The sequence below is a fragment of the Pteronotus mesoamericanus genome, unplaced genomic scaffold, assembly GCF_021234165.1.
Source record: "Pteronotus mesoamericanus isolate MK-2021 breed Mesoamerican mustached bat unplaced genomic scaffold, CSHL_Meso_final contig_100, whole genome shotgun sequence".
Lineage (NCBI taxonomy): Eukaryota > Metazoa > Chordata > Mammalia > Chiroptera > Mormoopidae > Pteronotus > Pteronotus mesoamericanus.
Window position 1 is genome coordinate 15212621 of NW_026554999.1, and position 26166 is coordinate 15238786.

The 26166-nt window shown below is 35.5% G+C and overlaps 1 protein-coding gene across 3 annotated transcripts in view; it reads right to left on the minus strand.

The window, feature by feature from the left end:
• UACA (uveal autoantigen with coiled-coil domains and ankyrin repeats) overlaps positions 1-26166 on the minus strand; it is a 94735-nt gene that overhangs the window by 38586 nt on the left and 29983 nt on the right. For 2 of the 3 annotated variants that reach the window (XM_054594775.1, XM_054594912.1), the window contains exons 2-5: positions 15976-16109; positions 11560-11648; positions 9070-9134; positions 8217-8274 (exon numbers count right to left, since the gene is read on the minus strand). In XM_054594775.1, the coding sequence (XP_054450750.1) occupies positions 8217-8274; positions 9070-9134; positions 11560-11648; positions 15976-16109 (346 nt within the window). Of the gene's footprint in view, positions 1-8216; positions 8275-9069; positions 9135-11559; positions 11649-15975; positions 16110-18193; positions 18732-26166 lie in introns of those variants that run through there. The other variant, XM_054594847.1, reaches the window with a different exon arrangement.

Consider the following 26166-nt stretch of genomic DNA (forward strand, 5'->3'; position numbering starts at 1 on the left):
AGCCACTTACTGATTTTTTTTTATGTTAACTTCTAACTTCTTTCACTGACAAATGAAGAAGAGTATTGTGTCTTTTGAAATACACCAAGTGTATTGTGTACATAATTTTTTTATAAAGTAAAATTTTCCCTCATCAGTCATTATCTTATATGCTTAGCACAGATGTGCTGCTCCAAATGTACAATATGGTGCTCCTGGAACACAGCTGAAAACCTGGTATATATGAGGGGCGGGGCTGGAGGACGGGTGGCTGTGGGATGACTCACATCCTCTCTCATGCTATGAGGATGGAGACACGCTTCATTAAGAAGCTAGAGGTGGGGTGGAGTAGGGAGAACATTTAACAATATGGGGACCAGCCAGGGGACTCCCTTATTTACGTTTTGCATGAAGAATCCTACAGTAGCCAATTGAGGCTCTCTTGTTTAATAAAAAAAAAATCACAAAATCTTATGGAGACTCTTTATAAGCGTTAATAGGGATTTTGTCAGCTTATTTTGGTTGCAGTTTACAATTTTTAAAAATGCTTAGATAATATCCACCTTTCCCAAATCTTAATTCTTGTACATTCATTAGTGTAGAACCAATGTTTTCTCATGCCTCAATTCTTTGTATATGCATTCTTTTCAGATGTATTAAACAAACAAAAAATGCTTCACAAGCCAAAACAAAAATAAAAACAAAAGAAATACATTAATTCTGTGAGGTTTTTTTAAAACCAATGTTACTTCATAGTGTCTCTGTCACAATAGCCTGGCCTTAATCGCTGATTGAGACAAATACTGCTATCCAGAAACAAATGCTGCTATAACAAATACCTAAATTATATGACACTGCTTCAGTGGTTGGGTACGAGGTAAAAAGTAAACAAGGCTAGAAACCTTGTGATTTTTCTTATGCTGTGGGAAAACATTTGATAGAGCTACCACCTCTGATAATTTAGAAGGTACCCCATGTGACTATGAAGGCTTTCTAGGTAAAGCAATAGGAAGGGCCAAAATGTTAGTGCATATGGGCATCTGCTTACTCCTTTTAATAAGGTATTATAAGAAATAGATGAGGTCAAGCAAGAACTAGCCGATTTATGAACACAAATGGAAGGAAACAGAGAATGTCTAGATATTTGGAACCTCACAGGTGTGGAGAGACAATTGTTTCTCTGTATCAAACACCAGTTTATAAAACTATTATAAGTCACAAATTTCCTCAAAGAGCTCTCAATAAAGAAAAAAAGAAAAAAAATTCCAGTTCTGGAATAAACATCAGATTAAGGATATTATATTTCCATTAAAGACTACTATTTCAGATAGCTTTGAGGTAAGCAGCCATTAAAAGTAGAGACTCATGATTCTAGAAATAAAGATAAGAAATAAAGGAGGGTTAGGAACTTTATGTCCAGAAATAACTTTGGAGATGGTTCCTGACATAATGAAGCAGCTGGCAACAAAGAGACCAGAAATGTACTTAAGTCTGGAGAGAATTATACTACCTGAGACCTCCAATGCCCAGTTGGCTAAAACTCATGATTGTTCCAGCCCTTAAGCTGCCTCTACAGCTTCAACATCAATTTATCTGCGATCTTTGAGGACAATGGACAAATAAGAACCTCCTAGGAAGCAGAGCTAAGGCTAACAGAGGACAACGGACAAGGGATTTCCCCTAGAAAACAGAACCAAGGGGGGCATCCAGAGGAGCTAACCAAGAAATTTACTCCAAGACCTCAATAGGAAGTTTGCAAGTTTTTTGCTCAGCAGCATTTGATACCTGCTATTGACTAGTAACTGTGGTGTGTTTCTGGGTTCTCATTCTTCTGAAAGGGACTCTGTCTTTCATTTATCCTGTTCTGGCCCCATCACCATATATTGTGAGGAGCAGATCTCTTCTCTTTGAGTTTACAGATTGCTGGACCATGAAGAGCCACATCAGAATGAAAAAAAAAACCCAAAAAACAAGAAACGGCCCATTGCCCAGGAATCCTCGAATTTGAGCAAGCAGCAGTAACTGTGCTGGTTTATGTATCCTCTCCCTTAGGGAGGGGGTAAAGGGTTCTCTGTGTGGAAAGTAGGGGCTGCAGCAACATGTAGAAGGCCAGAGGGTTGGACTGTGGCAGAAAATACAGTTTGCTACCAAAATCTGTTCTTCCCTTCTACAGTGTAGCAGCTCAGCCATGACTGGTGACCTAGAGACATTTCTGAGCCTTCCTTAAAGATAAATACAGCTTATTCGCTTTGCTTTTATTGCTGGAATATGAGTAGAGAGCTATCTACCACTTTCAAATCTGGGCCATAGATTTTGGGCATGTGCTTCTTCATGCTTCCTTACCTCTTCCTGCTCACTGGAACACAAATATGACTGCAACCCTGCTTCAACCATGTAGCTGAGGAAGACACTCAGAGGAAGTGGAGCAACAAGATGGAAAGAATTCGGTTCATGAATGACCTTGAGTCATATGCCAACCTCTACCACTTAACAATTTTTTTAATAAGCAGCTGATATTGGACTTCTTTTATCACATCAACTTCATTTTAGCTTCATCCATACAACTACTGAAAAAATGTTAATATTTCAATTGGTTAAGTTGTACCAGTTTTAAATACGGGGGCAATAAAATCTATTGCTTATCAAAAATTGCACATTTTTAACATACACATTTTGGTGAGTTTGGACATATTCCTACATGGTGATACCATCACCACACTCAGGTACTAAATAAATATACTCTTCACATCCAAAAATTTCATCTTGTGTGTGTGTGTATTTTGTTTTTGGTTGTTTTTATTCTGTATATGGTAAGAACACAACATGAGAACTAACTTCTTATTATATTTTAAAGACTACATTAATTATGTGTTAATTATGTTACACCTAACATAATTAATTACACCTCAAAAAGCATTAAATAAAAATAAAAACTAGGGAAAATTGAACACTGATTAGACAACACTGAAAACATTTTCAAATGCATTAAGTATAATAATGGTATTACAAATTACCTAGCTTACAAATTACCTAGCTTATAAAATAGAATCATTATCTTTTAGAGATACAAACTAAATTATTTATGGATAAAATTATAAGGTGTATTGAATTTAAGATAAAATATGCCAGTGGAGTGGGAGAATAATATGCAGTGGTGTAGATGAACCAAAATTGGCCATATGTTAACAACTATCTAAGCTGAGTGAGGAGTATAGGTATTTTAATATAGTATTCTCTCTAACTTTATGTATGTTTGAAATTGCCCATAATATGTAATTAAAAACAATTTTTTTTAAGTGATTTTTTTAAAGAGAATCAAGACGGCGGAGGAGAGAGTAGAAGTCACACTGGACCTCCCAGGACCAATGTGGAATTACAACTAAATTGTGGAGAAATCACCTGGAACAAACAACTGAACAATAGCAAGAGAGGAGCCTTGTAACCTCGGAGACAGAAGAATCGGCTTTAGCACAATCTAACTGGTAAGGACTGGAGAAGGCAGGCGGGGCGCCCGCGGGCGGCAGCACCAGAAGGATATTGAAAGGGCCAGTTGGATCCCCCTGAGAAGAGCGGGGTCTAAACCAAAAGCAGGGATCTCCAGCCCACAGCACCAGAGCCCAAAAAGCACACAGAGAACAGCCAGCTGTGAAAAGTGACAGGGTTGCTCTCAACCAGAGATTGGCAGCTGGAGACACAAAGAACCGTTTAAAGGGCCAACACATACATTTTTATTTGCAGCCACTTACCCTGGTCTCCAGCAAAGGCGGGGGCAGAGTGGGCTAGAGACGGCTGAGGAGAGACTGGGGAAGGAGGCTTTGGAGAGAGAACTGAGAGTAGCCAGCAGGATCTCAGTGAGACTCATCTCCTATGCCCCAGTAGCCATCTCATTCAGGCAGAGACCACTCCTTCTGAGCTGCAGTAGCGTCAGAGGACCCAATAGCCCTGCCCCTAGGTGGGATTCCACCCCGCCCTGTGCTGTCTAAGCCACCTGCTGAGTGCAGAGTGGCAGCCACAGGTAGTAGATCCCTGGCTCAAGAGGGCGCAAAGAGGCCTGGAGACACTTGAGAAGAGACTGGAGACGAAAGCTTGGGGAGAGAACAGACAGAGTAGCCAGTAGGGATACCAGTGCTGACTCCTCCCCCATGCGGCAGCACCAGGAGAGGACCCAGTAAACCCGCCCCCAGGAGGGATTCAGCCTGGCCCTGAGCTGTCTAAGGCAGCCTGCTGAGTGCAGAGTGACTAGATTAACAGCTGAAGGAGAGAGACACAGACAGTAGATTCCTGGAAGTCTCAAAAAGACTGCCTAAGGTCAGACAGGGACAACATCTGACATCAACAGAGGCAGATGCAAAAGTAAAAACAGCAGTCTCCTACCATAGAAGTTCACACCAAAAAGTCAAGAAATCAAGACAGATCAACTTAAGAAGGAGAAGCAAAAAGAAGTCTCACAAATAATGGGAAGACAAAGAAATACCCCCCACTCGAAAGAAAGGAGGAATACCCAGAAAGAGAACTAAATGAAATAGAGGCAAGTAAACTACTAGATACTAAGTTCCAAACAACAGTTCTAAGGAAACTCAATGAGCTCAAAGAGCTCAGTGAGCTCAGAGAGAATTACAAAAAACTACAGGGAAACTATGAGGAACTTAGAGCAAACTATATCAGCATGAAAAAAGACATAGAAACTATCAATAAGAGACAAGAGGAAATGAAGAATACAATTTCTGAATTGAAGAACACAGGAGAAGGAATCCAAAGCAGGATAGATGAAGCCGAGGATCGAATCAGCTAGCTGGAGGACAAGGTAGAAAAAAGCTCCCAGAAAGACCAAGAAAATCAAAAAAGACTCAAAAAGAATGAAGATGCATTGAGGGAAATGCAGGACAACCTGAAACGCAATAATATCCATATAATAGGGATACCAGAGGGAGAAGAGGATGAGGAAGAGATAGAGAACCTGTTTGAAAAAGTAATGATGGAAAACTTCCCTAATTTAAGGAGAGGAAAAAGTCATACAAGTCCAGGAAGCACAGAGGGTCCCATTCAAGAGGAGCCCAATGAGGCCCACTCTGAGACACATCACCATGAAAACGGCAAATATCAAAGACAGAGAATCCTAAAGGAAGCAAGGGAGAAAGAGGTAGTAACATGCAAGGGAGCCCCGATACAGCTAGCAGCTGACTTCTGAACAGAAACACTGCAAGCCAGAAGGGAGTGGCAAGAAATATTCCAAGTCATGAAAAGCAAAGGCCTGCAACCAAGACTGCTCTACCCAGCAAGGCTTCTAATTAAAATGGATGGCGAAATAAGGAGTTTCCCAGACAAAAGAAGGTTAAAAGAATACACCTCCACCAAACCAGCACCGCAAAATATGCTAAAGGGACTGCTTTAAGATGAAGAAAAAGAGTCTATGAATACCCAGTTCCTTTCACTGTCACCAGTACTTGATATTACCAGTATTTCTTAATACATATTAATCTGATTGTGACGATGTGTTATTTTAATTGTTCCTTTATTATTTGTTGAAACTAAACCAGTTTTTGTATATTTCTTGCCTATTTTTATTATTTTTAAAAAGCTTTACATGACTTTTTGGTACTCTTTATCCATTTTTTGATTAAATGTTTATAGAATTTTTTCCCTAAAAAACAAAACAAAACAAGACTATTAACCCTTTTTTAGATGTGTTAATACTTTCCTATTCTATTGCTTGTCCTTTAACTTTTTATATACGTATATTACTGTACAGTCTTAAATGTTTAATATAGTCATATTGTCAATATTTTACTTTAAAGCTTCTGGGTTTGAATATTTTACTTCAGGGTAAGAAAAATATTAGTTTGTATTTTCTCCTAAAACTTCTTAGATTCTACATATTGATTTTTAACTCACCTGAATATTTCTTGTATAATGTGTGAAAGAGGGCTCTGTATTTGTTTTATTTCAAGTAATAGTGGTCCACGCACCTTATTTGTTGAATAAGCCTTATTTTACCCATTGATTTGAAATATCAACTTAATCATATATTACATTGTTAGACAAATATATACTTTTGTGTCTAGAATGTCATTATATTTCATTGATCTACTTGATTATATCTGTGCTGGTGTCATGCTGGTTTAATTGCTGAGACTTTATAATGGTTGTAAGATTTTTAATATTTTATAGTTAACTTTGACATTTAAGCAAATAAAATTAATCTTCATGAAAGAAAGGAAAGAAAGAAAGAAGAGAGAGAGAGATGGAACTCCTACTTTTTTTGACAACATGGATGGAAGTAGAGACTATTAAGCTAAGTGAAATAAGCCAGCTGATGAAAGACAAACACCATAATATGATCTCACCTATAAGTGGACTCTATTCAACAAAATAAACTAACGAACAAAATAAATCACAAGCATGGAAACATGGAGCAGACTGAACATGACCCAAGGGGATGGGGAAAGAGGACAATGGTGGAAGGAAGGGGAAAGGACTAGACAAAGAACATGGATGAATGACCCATGAGCATGGACAACAGAGTGGGAACTGACTGTGGGAGCGGGGGCTGAGGGAGTGATGGGTGGAGGGAGTAAAGGGGGGAAAATTGAGACAACTGTAATAGAATAAACATGATTTATAAATTTTAAAAAAACAAAGTTAAAAAATAAAATGAAATAAAATAACGGTATAAACTTGGGAAATAAATAAATAAAAGTGATTTATGATAATGCTGGGTTAATTTTTAAAACTAGGAAAAGGTAGTAGGAGAACAGAAAAATCATGTATCACATATTCATACTTCAACAAGCAGCAAAATCATTTTCAAAATTCAATCAAGCACGGCAAACTAGCATTCTAAATATAAATTGTATTTTTAATGGTTTCAAATTTAATTTGCAAATATGTCTTGATGATTCCATAATTGTACAAGTTTGATAAGTATATCATTTATGAATCTAGGCCTACATTTTATTTAAGTAGCAATATGAAATTATCATCATAAATAAAATTTATAGTAAATTTCACAGGGGTACTGTGAGACTCAAGTGATAATGTATATAAAAATGCTTTGAAAATAATACTATTTTTTTTCCTTTATTTTTATTTTCTTATTTTTTATTTATTTTTTTTTAAATTTATTTACTTTTTAAATACATTTGTCTCTGCCTCCTCCCCACCACTTTCCCTTGCCCCCTCCCTCCTGCTCTCCCTCAGCTCTTCCCCTTTGGTTTGGTCCATGAGTCCTTGCTATATGTTCCTTGACTTTCCCCTTTAGTAGGAAATAGTAGGAAAATAATACTATTCTATAGGAACATAAAAAAATGCATTGTGTAAAAAATTAAACTATCATAAAAACACATAAAATGTAAAAAAGAAAATTAAGGTATAAAAAGCATGAAGGAAATTTGAAGTACAATGTATGTTTAACACAAACTGCTTTAATCTATTGCAGATAGTCCATATATGTGAGAAAAGAGGGTAAGGTTTTTTATCTTCCCTTTGGCCTCCTAAAAAACTGGACGACTGTCAGGCTTAGAAGAGTCAGGCCACAGGCCAGACACTACATTCCAAAAATCTTAACATCCAACTTTTTCTAAGTATTTTAAGACACCTAAAGAATAATACAGATATGTTTAGATATGCAAAAATGAATAGTAAAATCTGTGAAATTATTAGTATAAATCTTTCTAAAAATATAGCACATTACAGTAATATGAAATTCAGCACTGACACCTCTAGCAGCAGAACAGCCACCGCCATCCTTAATTAAGAAATTACTACATGCCAGGCACTATTTATGATTTAATTATAAACACTTATTGCAGTAGTATTAACCTCATTTTGAAGATGAGAAAAACGAAGTTCAGACATGTTAAATAGGTAAATGTAGTTTTCAAGAAAGAGAAGTCTTCCCCCCATTCCTCCTGCCAATTCCCAAACTGGCTCACTAATGCTCGCTCTCTCCCCCTTTCTCCATCTCTCCCTCCCTCCTTCCCTGGAGGTCCTTGAGAGTAGGTTATGGTTTATTCATTTTTGGATTTTTAGCATCTAGCAAACTGGACAATAAATATTGGCTGAATGAATATGTTTAAGCTGTACAATCTTAAAAAAATTCAAATTTGAGTAAAGAAATTTGTAATACTGTATTTCTGCACGAATTATACAAATACATGCATGTTAAAACTTTAAAATTAGTAAAGGTGCCTAGCCGGTTAACAGATACTTGTTTCTGTCCAAGGGCAACCTTCGCTTACCAGCATCGTGAAGTGCGGTTCTTCCCTGCAGGTCTGCATGTTCAGTGGGACAATTGTACTGTTAAAACACAGACACTTAGTCACCTAAAAGAGTTTCATTTCAAAACTAAACATCTAAATTCCAATGAACAGCTGTTATTTAATCTTCAAATATTCCATTTATCAAAAAACAAAGACTACCAGATAAGCCACTAAATATTTTGACATGAAATGAATATAACTTAATGCTGTGAATTTAACAATATTTTACCAAACAGGAAAACATACAGTACGTTACAAATGCCTGGGATATAGAAACTATGTTATTGTTTTGGTTGTATTTTTTTTTCCCCAGCATGGGTTAAAACTTGAACAACTGAATCAGAAAAACAAATGAGTTCTGCTGTTAAACTTAGTGGTGAAAATATTTATGGAAATGCATGACTGGACCCTTTAACTGAAAATTCATCCCACTAAGTCATAAAACTTTGTGGCTGCCTGCTTACATGTTTAAGAAATGGTTAATATTATTTAGTGTAGGTTACTGATGTTTATTAGCAATAGATTCTATGCTGCCTCACTTTATCATATGTCATATACCAGATGACAGAAAATTCCAATCTCCAGCTAATGTCAACAGGAAGGTCACGTCTTTGTTATTTATTTTTAATACACCGAGTTATGCAATTCACTTCCTTCAGAGTTTTTGCTCTTTATTGTTCACATTCTTTCACAAACTATGGGAAAAATATTTTTTAAACTACTAGAGTTAGCCTACTATTTCCTTTTATCTCAAATTCCAAAAACATATTAAAAACACATCTATTACTTGCAGTCAAAATAATAAAGCCAAAATATTAACCACTTTTACTACCTGTAGAAGTTTTTGTAGGCACAATGCATGTCCATACTTCGCAGCCAGGTGAAGAGCATTTCTTCCTATAAAAGATTTAAAATATATGTGTATTGGCCATAGAAATGTGATTAATTTTTTCAAAACAAATTGACAGGCTACTTCATTTGTAAGCACACATTCAGTTTCTAAGATGTTTCAGCTGGGTTGATATTTTAATAAGATATAATTGCACAAACCAAAACAACAAAGATAGGAAGAAAAATGACACACACAAATGCATAAAGAGCAAGCACTTTGTCTTATTTGCCCTGGGCCTCCAATACCTACAGCGGTGCCTCAGACAGAGTAAATAACTACATACTGGTATAGCAAAGAAGGCAGGGAAAGGAGAGGGAAAAGAGGGAAAAGAGAGAGGGAAAAAGAGAATGGGGGAAAAAGAGAATGGGGGAAAAAGGAAAGGAAAGATACCTAGATTTCTCATAACATTTCCAAATAGGCAGCATGGATACTAAAATGAAGTAAATTAAGAAGTATGTCAAAGAAAGGGTACTCTGTAACTAATTTCCATGTTTCAACTAAAATTCAAAGTTCATTAAGAAACTGTCTCTTAAAATCAGTCATGCTCATCTATGAGAGGAAGGGAGGGTACAAAGTGGAATGGTGGGAATTGTCCCTGGTGTTCAATAAAATGTCACAGACAGTTGGCCACATAAAAATGTCAGGTCAGGTATTTTCTTAGTCAAATTCAGAGCCAGCCACTTGAGACAAGGCAGAAAAATTAAGAAAATATCACATCTAAAGCTTACCACTGTAAATTATACTAAAGGTTCATACCTCGTAAGACCTGGGTCAGAAAAATCTCAAAACCACACTAACTTGAAATCTGGTTCTTTTCAACATACTTTCATATTGCTTGCAAATAAAGAAATTAAGATAAAATACATAAAGTTTCTTAATCAAATTTTTATCAAATGCCCATATTTAGGTTATAACAAATAATATAACAAGTGAGACAAGGTCTTTGTCCTCAGAAAAGGACAACTTTAAGGATAAACATAATAAAACACAGCAAATAAAAGTATGACTAAACAACAACAAAAACAAAAGACAAAGTTAAGCAGGTATGTCAAAACAGAATATATGAAATGGCTTCCACTGAGCTTGGGGAAACAGTTGAGCTTGACTCGCACAGGAGGAAGGAGGGCAAATCTTACTAGACTGGCCACTAGGCAAAAATGTCCAGAGCAGAAAGAACATGGACAAAACCAAGAAGGATACTTGAATCAGTACAATAAGTTTTAAAAGGTCTTAAGAGTTCTAAAGAGGTATAGTTAGTTCAAATTTCTAAAAATAAATATTCTTCTACATCAATGGAATGCATATATAAATAATAGACCCGCTCTTTTGTTCTTTCAAAGGTGGCAGATAGTTTGGTCAATTTAGAATCTGATATACATTTAGGTAAAGATTTTCCTCATTAACTCAATTGTGATCTCTCCTCCTCTCCCTTCCTTCCACTTCTAAACACAGTGCTGGTTAACAGTAATGCATTAATTGTTCAGACATGGCCTCGTAGAATAAAATATTGAAGTTAAGAAATTCTCTGTTCTAGGTCACCTCCTATTTAATTGAATAACAAAGTAGAACTGCAGAGAAATACACTGCCCAGAGTCCCAGAGAACTGAGATTGGCTATCTTGATGAATAGAAAACTAAACACTCATTGAAGAAAAGCAATAACTGTGTTCAAATACTTAAATGTTGACCTTGTGACATGCACTCAGACTTATGCTGAAAGATTTTTAAAAGACAGACATAAAGTTAGGTACAACTAAGTTTAAGCAGAAAATGTGGTAAGGGATAGGCTTGAACTATCTACAAGAAATAATTTTTTATAAATTTAGCTAACCAAACACAGAACAGGTTTCTTCATGAGGCATAATAATTAACACAGACTCTAATGGCAACACATCCACTTTAGGACCCCGTGTCTCACAGCCTTGTAGGGATGATGTAGGGATAAAAGGAGTTACAACATGTAAAGCACTTAAATGTTATATGTCAAATATTCTTATTATAATCATTATTGGTAATGATGCTGTTATTACGAGGCAGTTAGTTCCCTATCACAAGATATGTCCAACCAAATGTTAAATGACCTTACAACATAAAGGATTCATATACTGAAAAGAATATGAGTATAAACTAAATGGCCCCTAATGGTTCTTCAAAATCTGAGATTTTAGAATGCTGTAACACTACCAAGACCAGCACTAGATTTCAGGTCTTCCTCAACTGATCATCAGTTCAGTAATCTTTTCTACTCGACTTTCTGTACCTGACCTCTCGCCAATGATATCTCAGAAGTAAACCTTTTCTCAACTACTTAAAAACAGAAAATTAAGAACTTCTCTTTTTAAATCACATTTAGGCCTGAGTAAAAACATTAGCAGTGGATAATGCTCATATCTCCTTCCGGCTTTGTAACTGACCGTGAAAGCAAACATACCTGCAGTGTCACTGGTTGTAATATCAACTCCATGTATCAGGATGGCATTCAGACATTCAAGATTCCCCTTTGAGGCCACCACATGGAAGCTGAACAAAAAGAAAATATACATCATGCCATGGAAACTACCAAAGGTCAACTGAAATGTTACGGTAACGTCACCCTTTATTCGAGAGACACACACATTTTGAAGGCTGGCACATCTATATATTTAATAGAAGAAAAAATAAATCTATCCCATGTTATTGAAAAACTCATTTTAACCCAAATATACATAAGGGGTCAATATTTTCTAGAAATACCTCCTTAGAACCAATGGAATATTCCAATATTCAATAGTCAATAATAGAAATTTCATACTATAAGAGGTCTTTTCAGAAAAAGCCCAGCCATTGTTTCATGAGAATGGTTTCACTGATGTAACCTGGCAGCCAAGGAGACTGGACTGGAATGAGCATGTGTGAACGATGATGACTTCACTGAACTAGTCAGTGGGGGCGGTAGATGCCATTGAGTGAGCATGTGCACTGTGTGGCAGTTGCATTCCAAATGACCGAGCAAGTAAAGCAAGGAATCTGCATCAAACTTTGCATTAAGCTTGAACATTCCTCCGCGGGAACGATTCGGATAATTCATAAGGCCACAGCTATGGGCTACTGGCGATTGACATCTTCATCATGGCAACGTGCTCACTCATTTGAAAGCCATTAAAAGAACTGGCATTATCTTCTCCAAAAGTACCAGTGACTACCACCTAACTCTTCCTTTCACTCAGGGACTGGTATGACTGGTTGAAGTTTCACACAAACAGACATAATTGAATAATCTTCCTAATAAGGCAAGTAAAGCCTGCTTAAAAAGTAGCTTTAAGCCATCTAATATTCCAGACACAGGTAAAATAGCCCATTGTTTCTTTGATCATCTAACACTTTACAAATCAACAAATATTTACAGAAACTTTTTGCATGCAATAAGAACAGACACTGACTATACTCCACCAAGTCCAAACGGGTAAGTAAGTACCGAAGGACTTGTCGGCAAGGACATAGAACTTAGGCAAAGGATGTAGAACTCAGAAATAGAACTGAAGCCCTAAACAAGTACAATAACCACTGTGAAGATAGCAGGAGATAAAGGGTGTGCAAATGCTCAGCAGGGTGCCTGGACACAGATGCACTTTGTATCACACTCTCAGCAGGGGTCCTTCCTGACCCCATCATTTAAATATTTGACATCTGCCCAATCCCTGAAACTTCAATACTCCAGTTCCCCATCCCTGCCTTTATTATTCTATATAGAATTGTGCATTTCCTAATAAAATATGTAAGTTCATGATTTATTTTCTTCATAGCCTATCAGTCCCTTCCCACTCAACTATAAATTCCATAAAAGCAAGGATTTTTGTCCATTTTGTTTCCTATTATATTCCCAGAACCAATCTAACTAAGTGCTAGTCAGATAACAGGCCCTCAGATATTCGAATAACTGAATGCTTAAGGCCAAAATCTGGAGATAGCTTACAAATTCATTTCCAGATATTACTAAATTCAGTCATGCATCTCTATGATGAGTATAAATGTAAACTAGAGACAAGTACTACTAATTAAAGTCAAACAGATTTGGTACAATTTGAATTAGAGAGAAGGAGATATTTCTGATAAAAGTAATACAGTATTCTTAAAAGGTAAATAAATTCTCCTTATATCAGAATTAAAAATGCTGTAAGGTTGGGGGTATCAAGCTCTCTGCAACACAAAAGTGGGGAATTACAACATGCAAGTCACCATTAGAATCTTTTGAGGAATGGTAATTTCCTTCAAGCACAGGTTTTATTCTCCCAACAATCTTATATTTTTTGTTTGCTTGTTTTCATTTCTTAGCTCACAAAATTTGGAAGACTTCTTTCTTCAAAATAAATCAACATTATACACTAATGATGTACTAAAGGGCAGAAATCACAACAATCCTCAATGCATTATTAATGCTGGTGTTCTATAAATACATGTGCTTCAGAAAGAAGAAATAGCAATCATTAAGTTTATGCAAAGAGTTGTAAGGGAAATTTGAAAAACTGTGTTACTGAAATACTCTTTTGCAATTAAAAAAATCAATACATTTTCTTTTTTAAACAAGACATGTACTGCTACTTCCATAACAGAAATGCAGATAATTTGGACAATCCCTACATGTAAGAACAACTAGAAAAGCTGAATAAAATATAAGACATATGTTTGGCCCTGGCTGAGTAGCTCACTTGGTCAGAGTATCATCCCAATGTGCCGAGGTTGAGGGTTCGATCTCTGGTCAAGGCACATACAAGAATCAACCAGAGAATGCATACATAAATGGAACAACAGATTGATTTCTCTCTCTCTCTAATCAATAAATAAAATAATTTTAAAAATATATAAGGCATATGTTTGAAGGCATCTGAAAAATTACAAGGGCAAGATGCAGGAAAGGACAGAGGCCCAGAGGGTGAGCTTGGCGTTGGAGGCCTTTTTGGATAGGAGCAACTGTTGATTTCAGAGAAAATAGCTGGGAAGTAGAACAGCATCTCTGACAGTTTGAGGGGCTGGGGAGATGGGAACTGGAATCCACAACTCTTCAAGTGGTAGGGGGTTTCTTGGTGAATCTGGCTTTGACAAAAGACTGCAATCTAGGAGAGAGGAGAACAGGAAAACAGATCCTTGCAGTGACTATGGCCAGGCTCCAAATATTTCATTTTTGAAATTGGATTGAGCTCAAGGAGCACTTGTTACTTATGTCTTAAATTTCCAAATTAACCACCCCCCCATCATCAAAAATAATTTTTATAACTATAGATAATACAGAAAATATATTTGTAACAGGTTGTATTTTTGACTAATTATAAAATGATTTAAGTAAGGAAGAATACAGTTTGTGTGTAACAAAATGAAAGTATTTTATCCTATAAATCTCAAAAAGAATTCTACTTCCTATAGTAAAAACCTCAAAGACTAATTATACTCAAATATTTCACAAAATAAAGTTCATAGCTCATCAAATTACAGTATATTACTCTGACCATTAACACAAATAAATAATTTCACTTAAAATTGAACCCTATCTCAAAAAAATCTGAACAAAAACTCAGCAACCATTCATTCAAAACATTCAAAGCATGGATGGGCAGAAGTGAAGAAAGAAGGTTTCAGTGAAGATTTTCAATCCCAAAGAAGATTTCCTTGTATCTTTTTAACATCTTGGTGTTTGGAAGAAAAGAAACATGAGAAGCAAAGTCACTTTTAGATATTAAACTTTCACTATTTATACTGTGAATCCTATAAATAGCTTAAAATTTACCCAAAATAGGCACAGGAGTCAAAATAACCAATGTTTCTGTTGCTATCAAATTGCCTACTGACAAAATTAAAACAGTATAGAAAAACTGGAACTTTTCAAATTTTGCTTCTCCTAAAAACTGTTTAATTTGTAAGCCATGCTTCCTTATTTTTACTATTCTTAAACATCTAAGCATTCTACGGTAGTGACCCACATCAACCATTTACTATTCACTTCTTAATATTCATCTCTATATTTAGTGTCTGGTTTCCAGTTATGATAGTCTAAATAAATTCATGCAAGTAGAAGACTGAGAGGAATTTCAGGAAATGAGACTTTTCACCTCTAACTTTGGAAGGTTTCCCAGATGTGGTTTTAACTGCTATAATTATAGATTATAGTAACAGAACCTAGATCTTACCCTTTAACTCAACTGCTCCCTGTCCTGAAAAGGAAGGGAAGTGATGACTGGGTAAGGTGGGCGAAAAGATACACATGTAAACAAGCCAGTAGTCCTCAGTAACACAGAAACAAAGGCGAAGGATCACTGCCTACATTTCCTTAAGCAACACAAGTTACTCTGCCTCCCTTTCTGCTAAAAACACTCTCATTTAAACTAAAGTTACTTCTCATTTACCCAAATATACAAATAAATTGGGGGTAGAAAGGAAAAGACAGTGCAATTTACAGAACTCAAAACATAAAATTTGGTTTATATCCTAGCTCTGTAACTTTCTGTGAGATTAGACCAAGTTATTTAACCTCTGTAAACTTTTCTTAACTTCTTTTAGAGGGCTACTGCGAGGATTAAATATGATAAAGAAAGAGGCTTCAAGAGAAAACGCACCAAATAATGCAGGCTGTGGTTTGCCATAGGGCCTAAAGAACTAGACCACTGCCAGTCCTTTAAAATTCACTCTTTAGCTCAGAAATCTTTCAAATTGAGAACAATTATTAGTCCAGAATGTTTAAAAGTGATGTTTGAAAAATTTAAATGTGAGTTTTGACAAAGATTTTTAATTTTAAAAGTTGATAACCACACTTCACAACTTCATTTGTATCCCAAGGGTCTTCCCAAATTCCCTTTAGGGTATCATCAGTCATACTTACGCAGATCTACCTTCCACATCTAGCTTGCCTGGATTGACACCTTTTTTGGCAAGGATCGAGGACACTTTTTCTACATCTCCCCTTTCTGCTGCTTTCATCAATCGGTCATCATATTTGTTCCAATCTGCTGTGTGCTACAAAGATGAAAAAAAATAAACATAGTATATTATACATACTATACTAGTAAGACTTTCTAAGGAAGACAGGAAAATCATTATTGCATACTACATCATTCTGCTTCCAACTGCATCCCAAATTTCCTTCTCCCTGTTGTGCTAATTTCACAAAGAGAACCTTTCAAAAACACAGGATATACAAGAAATATTTCAAATCATACTTTTGAGAAAAAGCATGCTTCTCATGTTCTCTGCTCTGTTTTCTTTTTCTTTGTAACAAAGTGAAGTAATAACTGTTGAGCACCTACCCTTTGCCAGGCACGAATCACTCAAACAAACCTCATATAGTAAAATTATCCTCCCCGATTAACAGATGAGGAAAGTCAAGGCTCCAGAAACATTAAGTGACTTAAGTGGCCAAGCCCAACCATGAACTTCTCGTGATTTCCAAAATCAGTGTGCTTTTCCGGACCTCTAACCCATGCTTTCACGTTTGGGTCTGGTTACGTATCTCTAAAAACCTTTAGATGCAGTGGAATTTTGCACACATTTTTTAAAAACTCCTCCCTCCTGCAGTTGCAAATAATACTTTTAGAGGCAAATGACACACATACATAAACATACAACTCAACAGAGAAAGCAATTCATTATACTTATATTAGGATAAAAAGAAACTTCTACAGAGAAGAAAAATTTTAAAGGACTCTGAAGTATTAACTACTTGAAAACCCTAAGATAACAGGATTACAAATGACTTATTTTCTTCCCTCTTTTTTACATTCAACATATACTGTTTTTGCTTAAAAAAAGATTTTTAATTTTAACAAAAGCTCAGTGCACTTTTATTTAAAAGAGCAAAGGCAATTTTTAAATTATGTTTTAATTGTATCAAGGCTATCTTTAGCTTTGATTGGAGAAAATACAGCTACAATATTCTGAAGCCAATCACTTGGATCTTCTCTTAGTAAGCAGAAATGTAGAACCCCGAACTAAAATACACATTATTTTAGCCTTTTAAAATACTATACAGTAAACTTATTGCTAAATTCTATTTTAAGTCCAGTATTATTTCGAGAGCAAAAAAAGATGTACACAATTTTGAATTAACTGACAAAGCAATTCCCATGTCCACAAATACCACAACAAATCTCTGGGGCGGGGGCAGGAAATAAAATCACTTAGATGAAGCATATCCTCTAAATGTTTGATCAGTATGGTTATTTTAGATACTATCCCCTCCAAACCAAAAGGAAAAAATCACCAATTTTCTAGCTAAATAAGCAATGTATTTATTAAATACTAGAAGTGAAAATTAAATATGAAAAAAGATAAATTCATTAAAACTTTGACCCATTCCTGAAATGTAATATTTAAGTGGAATCTGGCTCAAGTACCTACATAGACTTCAGAATCATTGTATCTAAAGCCATCAAATTGGGAGATGAACCCCCTTCCTTCTAACTTCAAAAATTCAAACTGACAACTCTGAGTAGAGATAGTCCTACTTATTGGCTCAAAGTCTAACCTACACTTTAGATACCCCCTCTTTAGCTTTAAAACAAAACAGTCTACAAACTTGGAGAGTGGTAGCAGATACAGGCTTAGGAGACTGTGTTTTCAAATGTTTAAGGGATTAAGTCACACAAATACTAGATCTAAATTGACTAACTTATCTTTGCAGTTAAAACAATCTTAACCTTATTTCCAGGTAAATCTGCTGGGGAAGAAAGGAGCTACTTAAAACACTAAAAAAGGTAAAATCCAAAAGTAAGGCTTTTTAAAGGATAATTAAAGGCAATTGGAGTCTCTTATTACCACGTGATTTTCACTTCTACTCTACCGAGCAGATTTTCCACTTTGCCACACTGTCAGTCAACATAAATACTGCTGAATTATCAAGATTCCATTATATGCTTTCTAAATCTAGAAAAATAAGAAATTTTGTTTTCCAATACTAACACCAATCTGTTAATCAGATAAATCAGAAAGAATATAATAAGAAAAAAAAACCAAAGTTAATAAAACAGTAGTACATTTTAAACAAATACAGTTCAGAAAGCCTAAAAGAGAATCTTGTCAGACTAGATGACAGGGATACCTACTCTGTTCTTAGGAGCACAAGAAAACCAACAGTTCATCATAGACAGGATTTAGTTTCTTTTGCTAACAGTAAACTACTTCACATGAAGTTACAAATCTCCGTGGCTCACAAAGCTAGCCTGCAGACAAACTCCTAACCAGTGATTCGTGTCCCTCTTTACAACTCCTCCAGTTCTACAATCATGCTGTGCTACACTTAGCTTGGATCTCTAACGGTATTTTCTTCATCTTCGGGATCCTTCTCCGTCTTCATAACGCTTGAAAATTATCTTCTTTGCTGTGCAGCAGTTGAATGAGAGCAGCCCCAAATCAGGTACTGTAACTCCTCCTATTTCTTATTCTTTAGAGGCTGTCTTTCAAAGCTGTTCCCTTTCAGGGACTCTGGTGGAAAATTTGAAGTGCACTCTGCATCCTGCTGCCTCAACACTGCAACACAGACACTGTAGTGCAGATAAAACAGTCCACATCCGAAACACCCGTAAACAGTGTGGAGGCTGTCTCCCATTGGTCAGGTTCTATTTCAGATTCCATAGGACTTGACAGCTGAGTGACAGAAAGCAGCAGCTAAGAATATACTGTAAATGCATGCTTCTCCTCTGAGTAATACATTTCAGGTCTACTGACAGACCAATGACTCTAACATATTGTAAAATATTCTTATTATACCAAAACAACTTGTGTGACATTACGACAATATTTTTAAGAGTCAAATTTGGTTATTCCACAAAGTATTTAAAACCAGCTTCGGTCTTCGGACCATCCATAGTGAACTTATAATAGCCTTGATACAAAGAATATAAAATTCTATTTTAAGCAAATGTGTCACACTTTAATTTAAGGAAACACACACACACAGCAACACTTTCAAATTTTCTCCATTTTCCTTTCTACCCCTATCAGTCTCCTGCACACAACCAGGTTTCAGTTTACAACTGCTGCCAGTCTGTCTCCTAACATGTCAAACGAGAAGAGCCGGAGGTACTGCCAAGACATTAAATAGACTGCATTATGATGAATACGTTTCAACAAATTTTAAATTTAACTCGGTACTCTTAATTTCCAAGTTTAGCACCCTGCCTGATATGACAAGTAAATATTTTATCAGTGGAAAAATCAAATTATCAGGATTCAAGGATTAAAAAACAAACTGATTAAATATAAAAAGAGGCAAATATATATTAAACACTGAGCTAGACTGTAAATAAAACTCCATTTGGAGACAAAGCAGATAACTCCTCCACATTCTCGATGATGTTTAGCATATTTGAACCAACATTCCTTGTATTATCAAGGGCCAGACAAACATCTGCAAGCTCTAGGGTGTTTTTTACCTTCTAATTACTGCAACTTATACTTCCTCCAAAAAGACTGATTTGGGCAAAGTGTCTCACAGGAATACAAAACATTCCAACACAACGGTATAGGAAGGAACTAAGTGCTATACTACAGATCATGCTGCCAGTTAAAATTGTTATGACTTCATCAAGAAATCCATTTCCTACTATTTAAATTTAAATTTTAGGTACATATTCTAATTATAAAATATATATAAGGTCATATGCCATAATGTATTATTTCTGAAACAATGGTTTTTTTTTTCTCAAATCACGTTTGACATCACAATGAATTCTTGGCTGGACCCAGAGACTCCACCCACTGTATTTCACCCTTCTTCAAAGGAAATCTGGAATAGAACTCAGGCTCTGCCCTTTGGTTAACAAAGCAAGCACATTCTTTCTACAAATAGGACAGCAACCGCAAAGGAAATAAAAAGAAAAGGGGAAACCTGTAAGTATTCAAAACCATAAAAGGAGCTGTCCATGCTAAGGCGACTATTTAAGTGCCCTCCTATACTGCAGACGCCCTGAGCCTCCCCAGCCTCTGTGACTTAATCTCCTACTCCTACCCTCACACCCTCCTTACAGCATTAATAATGCTTTTTGGATACTTCCAAAAAACTCCAGGTAAGTTCCCATCTTTGCTGTCCCCTAAGCCTGTAAGATTCCTCTCTCACCTTCATTCAGGTTCTTTCCAAATATCACCTCCTTAGGAGGCTTCTCAAACCGCTGTATATAAACAGCCCCAGCTGCACTCGACCCCTGCCACTCTTTATCTTCCTGCCCTGTTTCACTTTTCTTCATAATACTTTTCGGTATCTGCATTATATCATACATTTACCTGTTTATTAGCGTACTGCCCATGTCTGATATTTGCTTCAAAATAATGAATTCCGCAGCACATTAAAAGCATTATACACCATGATGAAATGAGATTTTTTTAAACAAATCACAATGCAATATACCACACTAACAGAATTAAGGACAAAAAAAAATCTCAATTAACTTAGAAAAAGCATTACACAAGATTCAACAGATTTCATGATTTAAAAAAAAAACACTCAACAAACAAGAAATAGAAGAAAATTATCTCAACATAATGAATGCCATATATGAAAAGCACACAGCTAAAATCAAATTCAATAGTGAAAGAATGAAAATTTTTTTGTCTAAGGTCAAACAAAAACAAGGCAAGGAAGCTCCCTCTGCTTCTTTTATTCAACATAGTATTGGAAGTCCTGACCTGAGCAGTTAGGCAAGAAACGGAGATAGAGGCATCCAAAGTAAAACTATCTGTTTGTGGATAATCTGATCTTGTGAGTACGTAGAAAACTCTAAAAATTCCACACACAAAAAAAAAACTGTTAGAACAAATAAATCAATTCAGCAAAGTTGCAGGATACAAAAATCAACTGTGTTTTCATAGGCTTAAAATGAATAATCCAAAACAAACTTAAGAAAACAATTTAATTACAGTAGCATCAAAAAAAGTATATTAGGAATGTAACTAACCAAGAAGGTGAAAGGCTTGTACAGCAAAACTACAAACATTGTTGAAAGAAATTATAGAAGACACAAATAAATGGAAACACATCGGTGTTCATGGGTTGAAAGACTTAATATTGTTAATATGTCAATATTCTCCAAAGTGTTCCACAGATTTAACACAATCCCTATCAAAATTCCAATTTTCTTTTTTTTTTGCAGAAATAGAAAAATCCATCCGAAAATTCATATTGAATCTCAAGGAGACCCAAATAGTCAGGTAATCTAGAAAAAGAAAAGCAAATTTCTTTTTTTTTTGGATGACTCGCATTTCCTGATTTCAAAACATCTTATAAAGGCTAAGTAATTAAAACAGTGTGGAACTAGCATCAAGAAGCTACATACACCTATGAAATAGAATAAAGAGCCCAAAGATAAACCCTCATATATATAGTTAAATGATCTTCAACAAAAGTGCTAAGACCATTCAATGGGGGAAAGACAATCTCCTCAACATATGGTGCTAGGGAAACTGAATATTCACATGCAAAAGAGGGAAGCTGTTTTATACCATATACAAAATAATTCAAAATGAATAAAGACCTAAATTTACGATCCAATTATAAAACTCCTAAAAAAAATACAGGGAAAAGCTTCATCACACTGGATTTGACAGTGATTTCTTAGATATAATATCAAAATCGCAGGGAACAAAAGCAAAAATGGACACATGCAACAACATCAAGTTAAAAACTTTATGTACATCAAAATACATAATTAACGCAATGAAAAGGCAACCTATGTAATGGGAGAAAATATTTCTGATAAAGGGCTAGTATGCAGAATATATAAAGGACTCTAACAACTCAAAAACAAGGAAACAAATAACCCAATTAAAAAATGGGCAAACGCCTTGAATAGAGAAGAAATCTTCAAATATGACATCCAAATAGCCAATAAGCATATAAAAACATGATTAACATATTCATTATTATTAGAAAACATTATTATAAAAACATTAATATTATTAATTATTAGAAAAATGCAAATCAAAATCATAATGAAGTATCACTCTACACCCATTAGGATGGCTACAATTTAAAAAATAAAAAACAGAAAATAAGTGTTGACAAGGATGCAGAGAAAATTGGAACCCTTGTGCACTGTTGATGGGAATAAAAAATGGTGCAACCATTAAAAACAGGATACTAGTTCCTCAAAAAATTAAAAATAGAATTACCATATGACCCAGCAATCCCTCTTTGGTGTTTGATGTTAAACTACATTATATACTTATCACAAAGGCCCTTCACTGACTCATTAATATGGCAAGAAATGGAATGCAGAATGTGCTCAATTCTCTCTGGATTAGAATGAAGCTATTCACATGTCAACATATCTTGGTGAGTCCACAATCATATACTTATAAGATGAGCCCTGTGAAAACTAATGAAAGCATTCTAAAAAGAAGCAGTAAGATTTTTAAGGAGCATTAATGTACACTATATATTATAATGAATACACTTCTGTACTAGGGCATTGCATTGGTTTGAAAAGGAGATATTCTTCAAACTCAAAATGCAGCAAGCCAAAGCATCTTTGGTAACAGTCAAAATACAGCCCTGGCTGGTGTGGCTCAACGGGTTGAGTACCAGCCTGTAAACTGAAAGGTTGTTGGTTCAGTTCCCAAGCAGGGCACACACCTGGGTTGTGGGCTATGCCCCAACTGGCTGGGCGCCCAGCTGGGAGCTTGCAAGAGGCAACCAATTGATCTTTCCCTCATACATTGGTGTTTCTCATCCTCTCTTTCCCCTCCCTTCCCATCACTCTAGTAAATAAATCTTTTTTTATAAAAGAGTCAAAATACAGCTGTTTCTAGAGAATAAATATCACATTCTATCTACATAAAGCAGTTACTTCACTAAGTAGAGACCTAACTGGATGTTAACTTTAAACTCTAAATCAATATAAAGGCTCACTTTAAAAATTTAACAGTGATAACTCATATTAATATCAATTGTAAATTCATAACTTTTCCAGAAATAAATTTTTAAAAATGTTAAAGTAATTCATGTTTAGTGTAGAAAATCTGCAATTCATTTAAATTTATATATGAAAAGAGATGACCTATAATTCTACCATGCAGAAAAGACCATTATTAAAATTCTGTATATTAACCTCCAATCTCTTTTCTGTTAAAAGGGCTAATCAAGATTTTTTTAAACCTAAATGAGTCCAACAGTTTCTTCATTTATTCAATATTTAGAATAGGTCTCCTGAGAAAAAATTTATTGATTCAAATAAACATGTGGACTTTAAAAATACATGTGAAAACATATAAAATACTTATATTTAAGAGATGTACTCAACAGATCACAGCTAAAATGATTTGATGACCAGTTTTAGCCCAAAGGCAACTTTTGATACAGTATCCAAAATATGTATATGTACACACACACACATACATACACAATTACAGCAAAACTTTCATAGAAAACTACTTAAAAGCAAGAGAAGCCAGGCTGAACAAAAGTATCTGATTCACAGATCTTAATAATTTTGGTGCCATGGGCCCCATCAAGAATCTTTGAAAGCAATGGACCTTCTTTCAAAAACTATATATGAGTACACATATTCTGACAAATTTATATTTATTTTCAGGGTATTCATTGATCGCTCTACAAATATAAAGTCCATGAATGAAACCCAAGATAAAAGACCCCAATATAGCTAAAGAGAAGCAACAAGTGACTTTTGTCTTTTATATAATGTTAATCAAATAAGTAATAAACAACTGCCAGACAATTGGCTAACTAAGTTGTTCAATAAATATAAAAACTTACTGAGCATCTGTGTGTAAAGGGATATAAATACTTCACTCAGCATTTACATATGTACCATCATTTTGGTATGTGCCACACCACATGTTGAACGCTGGATATACCATGGGAAACAAAGCAGATGTGAGACCTGGCCTAAGGCAGTTCACAGGAATAAAACTAAGTCACTCTCTTCCAACTGATCTCACAGTTTAAAAAGACAGACATATATAAACATGCACATTATCATAATACCATGATAATTATGTGTAAGGTACAGAAGTAGTTCAAAAGAGAGAAAAATCAGAAAAGTTTTATAGAAAAAAAATGCCTATAGCACCTACTAACAAAGTAGAAAATCACGAAGTTTGAAATAGTGTGAAAAATTATGAAACTACAAACACAAGCTGTAGCCCTTTATGATTTACAAAGCACTTCACATTCATGCACGTCAGTTAAAAATCTATATACAAATGACTCATGTACATCTGCAACCCAACATTATTAAATGTTTCATGCTCTAAACTCCATGCCCATGTATTCAATTACCTTACTGACAATTCTCCTTCAGTGTCCTAAAAGTATCTCCATGACCCAAACCAAAAACACATTCTTCCCCCTGAAATCTGATCCTTTTCCAACTTTCACCAATACAGCAAGCGACACCATGATCCATCTAGTACAAGACAGAAACCTGGAAATCAGTCTTTCCTCTTCTAGGTCTTCTATCACGAAGTCCTGGTGATTCCACCTCTCCATTATTATTCAAATCCACCTGCTCAGCTGCAGGCCCACCAACATTACTCTGTTTGAAGTTAGCACCATCCCTCACCAGGATGACTACATTCACCTACTAAAGGTTCTATCCATATTCCTTCCAGCCCCTTGCCCTGTGTTCTCCACACGGCAGCTGGAGTGATTTTTCCAAAATGGAAACCCAATCACATCACCACCACGACCACTCACTTACAAATAACCTGTCCCACCTCACTTAAAATCCTTCGGTAGTTTTCTTTTCTGGTAGGACAAAGGCTAAATTCCTTAATAGGGTCCACAGTCCCTGAACAGTGTTGCCCTACTACTACCTCAGCCTCATCACATGAAGCATTAACACCGTTCCTCATGCTATACAGGCAGAAACGGAGACACTAGGAGATTACAGAATTTTGTCCACTATAAGGCAATTAGAGTTAGTGGCAGAATGATTAGAGAATCCTATTGTTATGATTTCTTGTCCAGGGCTTTCCACTAATTAAGCTATTCCCACTAATTAAGCTATTTCCATTTTTCTAATCATCTGAAAAAAAAATCTTTGCTGTAAAACTGCATGTATTTCTTTAAAAAATTTAAACACCATAAACTGAGATGTCCTTTACAGCAAAAAAAAAAAAAGGAAGGATGAAAGTTTCCATATTTGCATATGCAAACTTTTATGAAGCACCTTCTATATGTCATGTATGTCACTGGGGATGTAGCAATGAATAAGACAGCCAAAGTCTCTTTTTTTAATTGAGATAGGTTTGACAACTTTATTGAGATACGTTTGACATGTAGAAAGCTGTATGTATATTGATATAATGAGTTTGGGGATAAGTACATGTGAGTGAAACCATCATCACTATTGAGGCCATAAACATATCAAGGTCTCTCTTCTAACTGTATTTGATGTTCTGATGGGAAAATGGTAGGGTAAACAACTAAGAAAAGCTAGCAGATGAGACTAGGGAAGATGTGACAGGAATACTGGGGGTAAACTGTTAGGTTGGGTAACCTGGAAAGTTCTAAGAGGGTGGTATTAATAATTGTATTTGAATAAAAACGAAGAGCCACATTTCAGAGGGAACAGCTAGTGAAAGGAGGTCGGCATGTTTGAAAGAAGGTCAGTACAGCTGACACATAATAAGCATGAAGGGTCACAAAATGCGATGAGAGTGTGGAGAGACTGGCACTAAAATATGGAATTTCCCAGTTTTCTCATAAAAACTTTTCAAAAGGGACTTCTTCAGGAACAAAGGCAGTTTTTCGTAAGTTTCTTTTGGCCACTTAAGAATCAAGTCTAAAAAAATTATTAATCTCAAAATACTATTCTTTTTTTGCTTCTAAAAATTTACATTGAATAGTGCTAAATTTTAACTTGCTTTGAAATATTTATAAAACGAATTATTTTACCATAATAGATATCATAATCTCCATTACTCTCCTCAGACCTATAAACTCAAGCAAACTTTGCAATGAACTACACTTAAAAATCCACCTTAAAAGAAAAATAGCACCCCACAAAACAGAATTTCACAATCACATCCTCAAGATAAGCCTCTGCAAGAAAAAGAACGA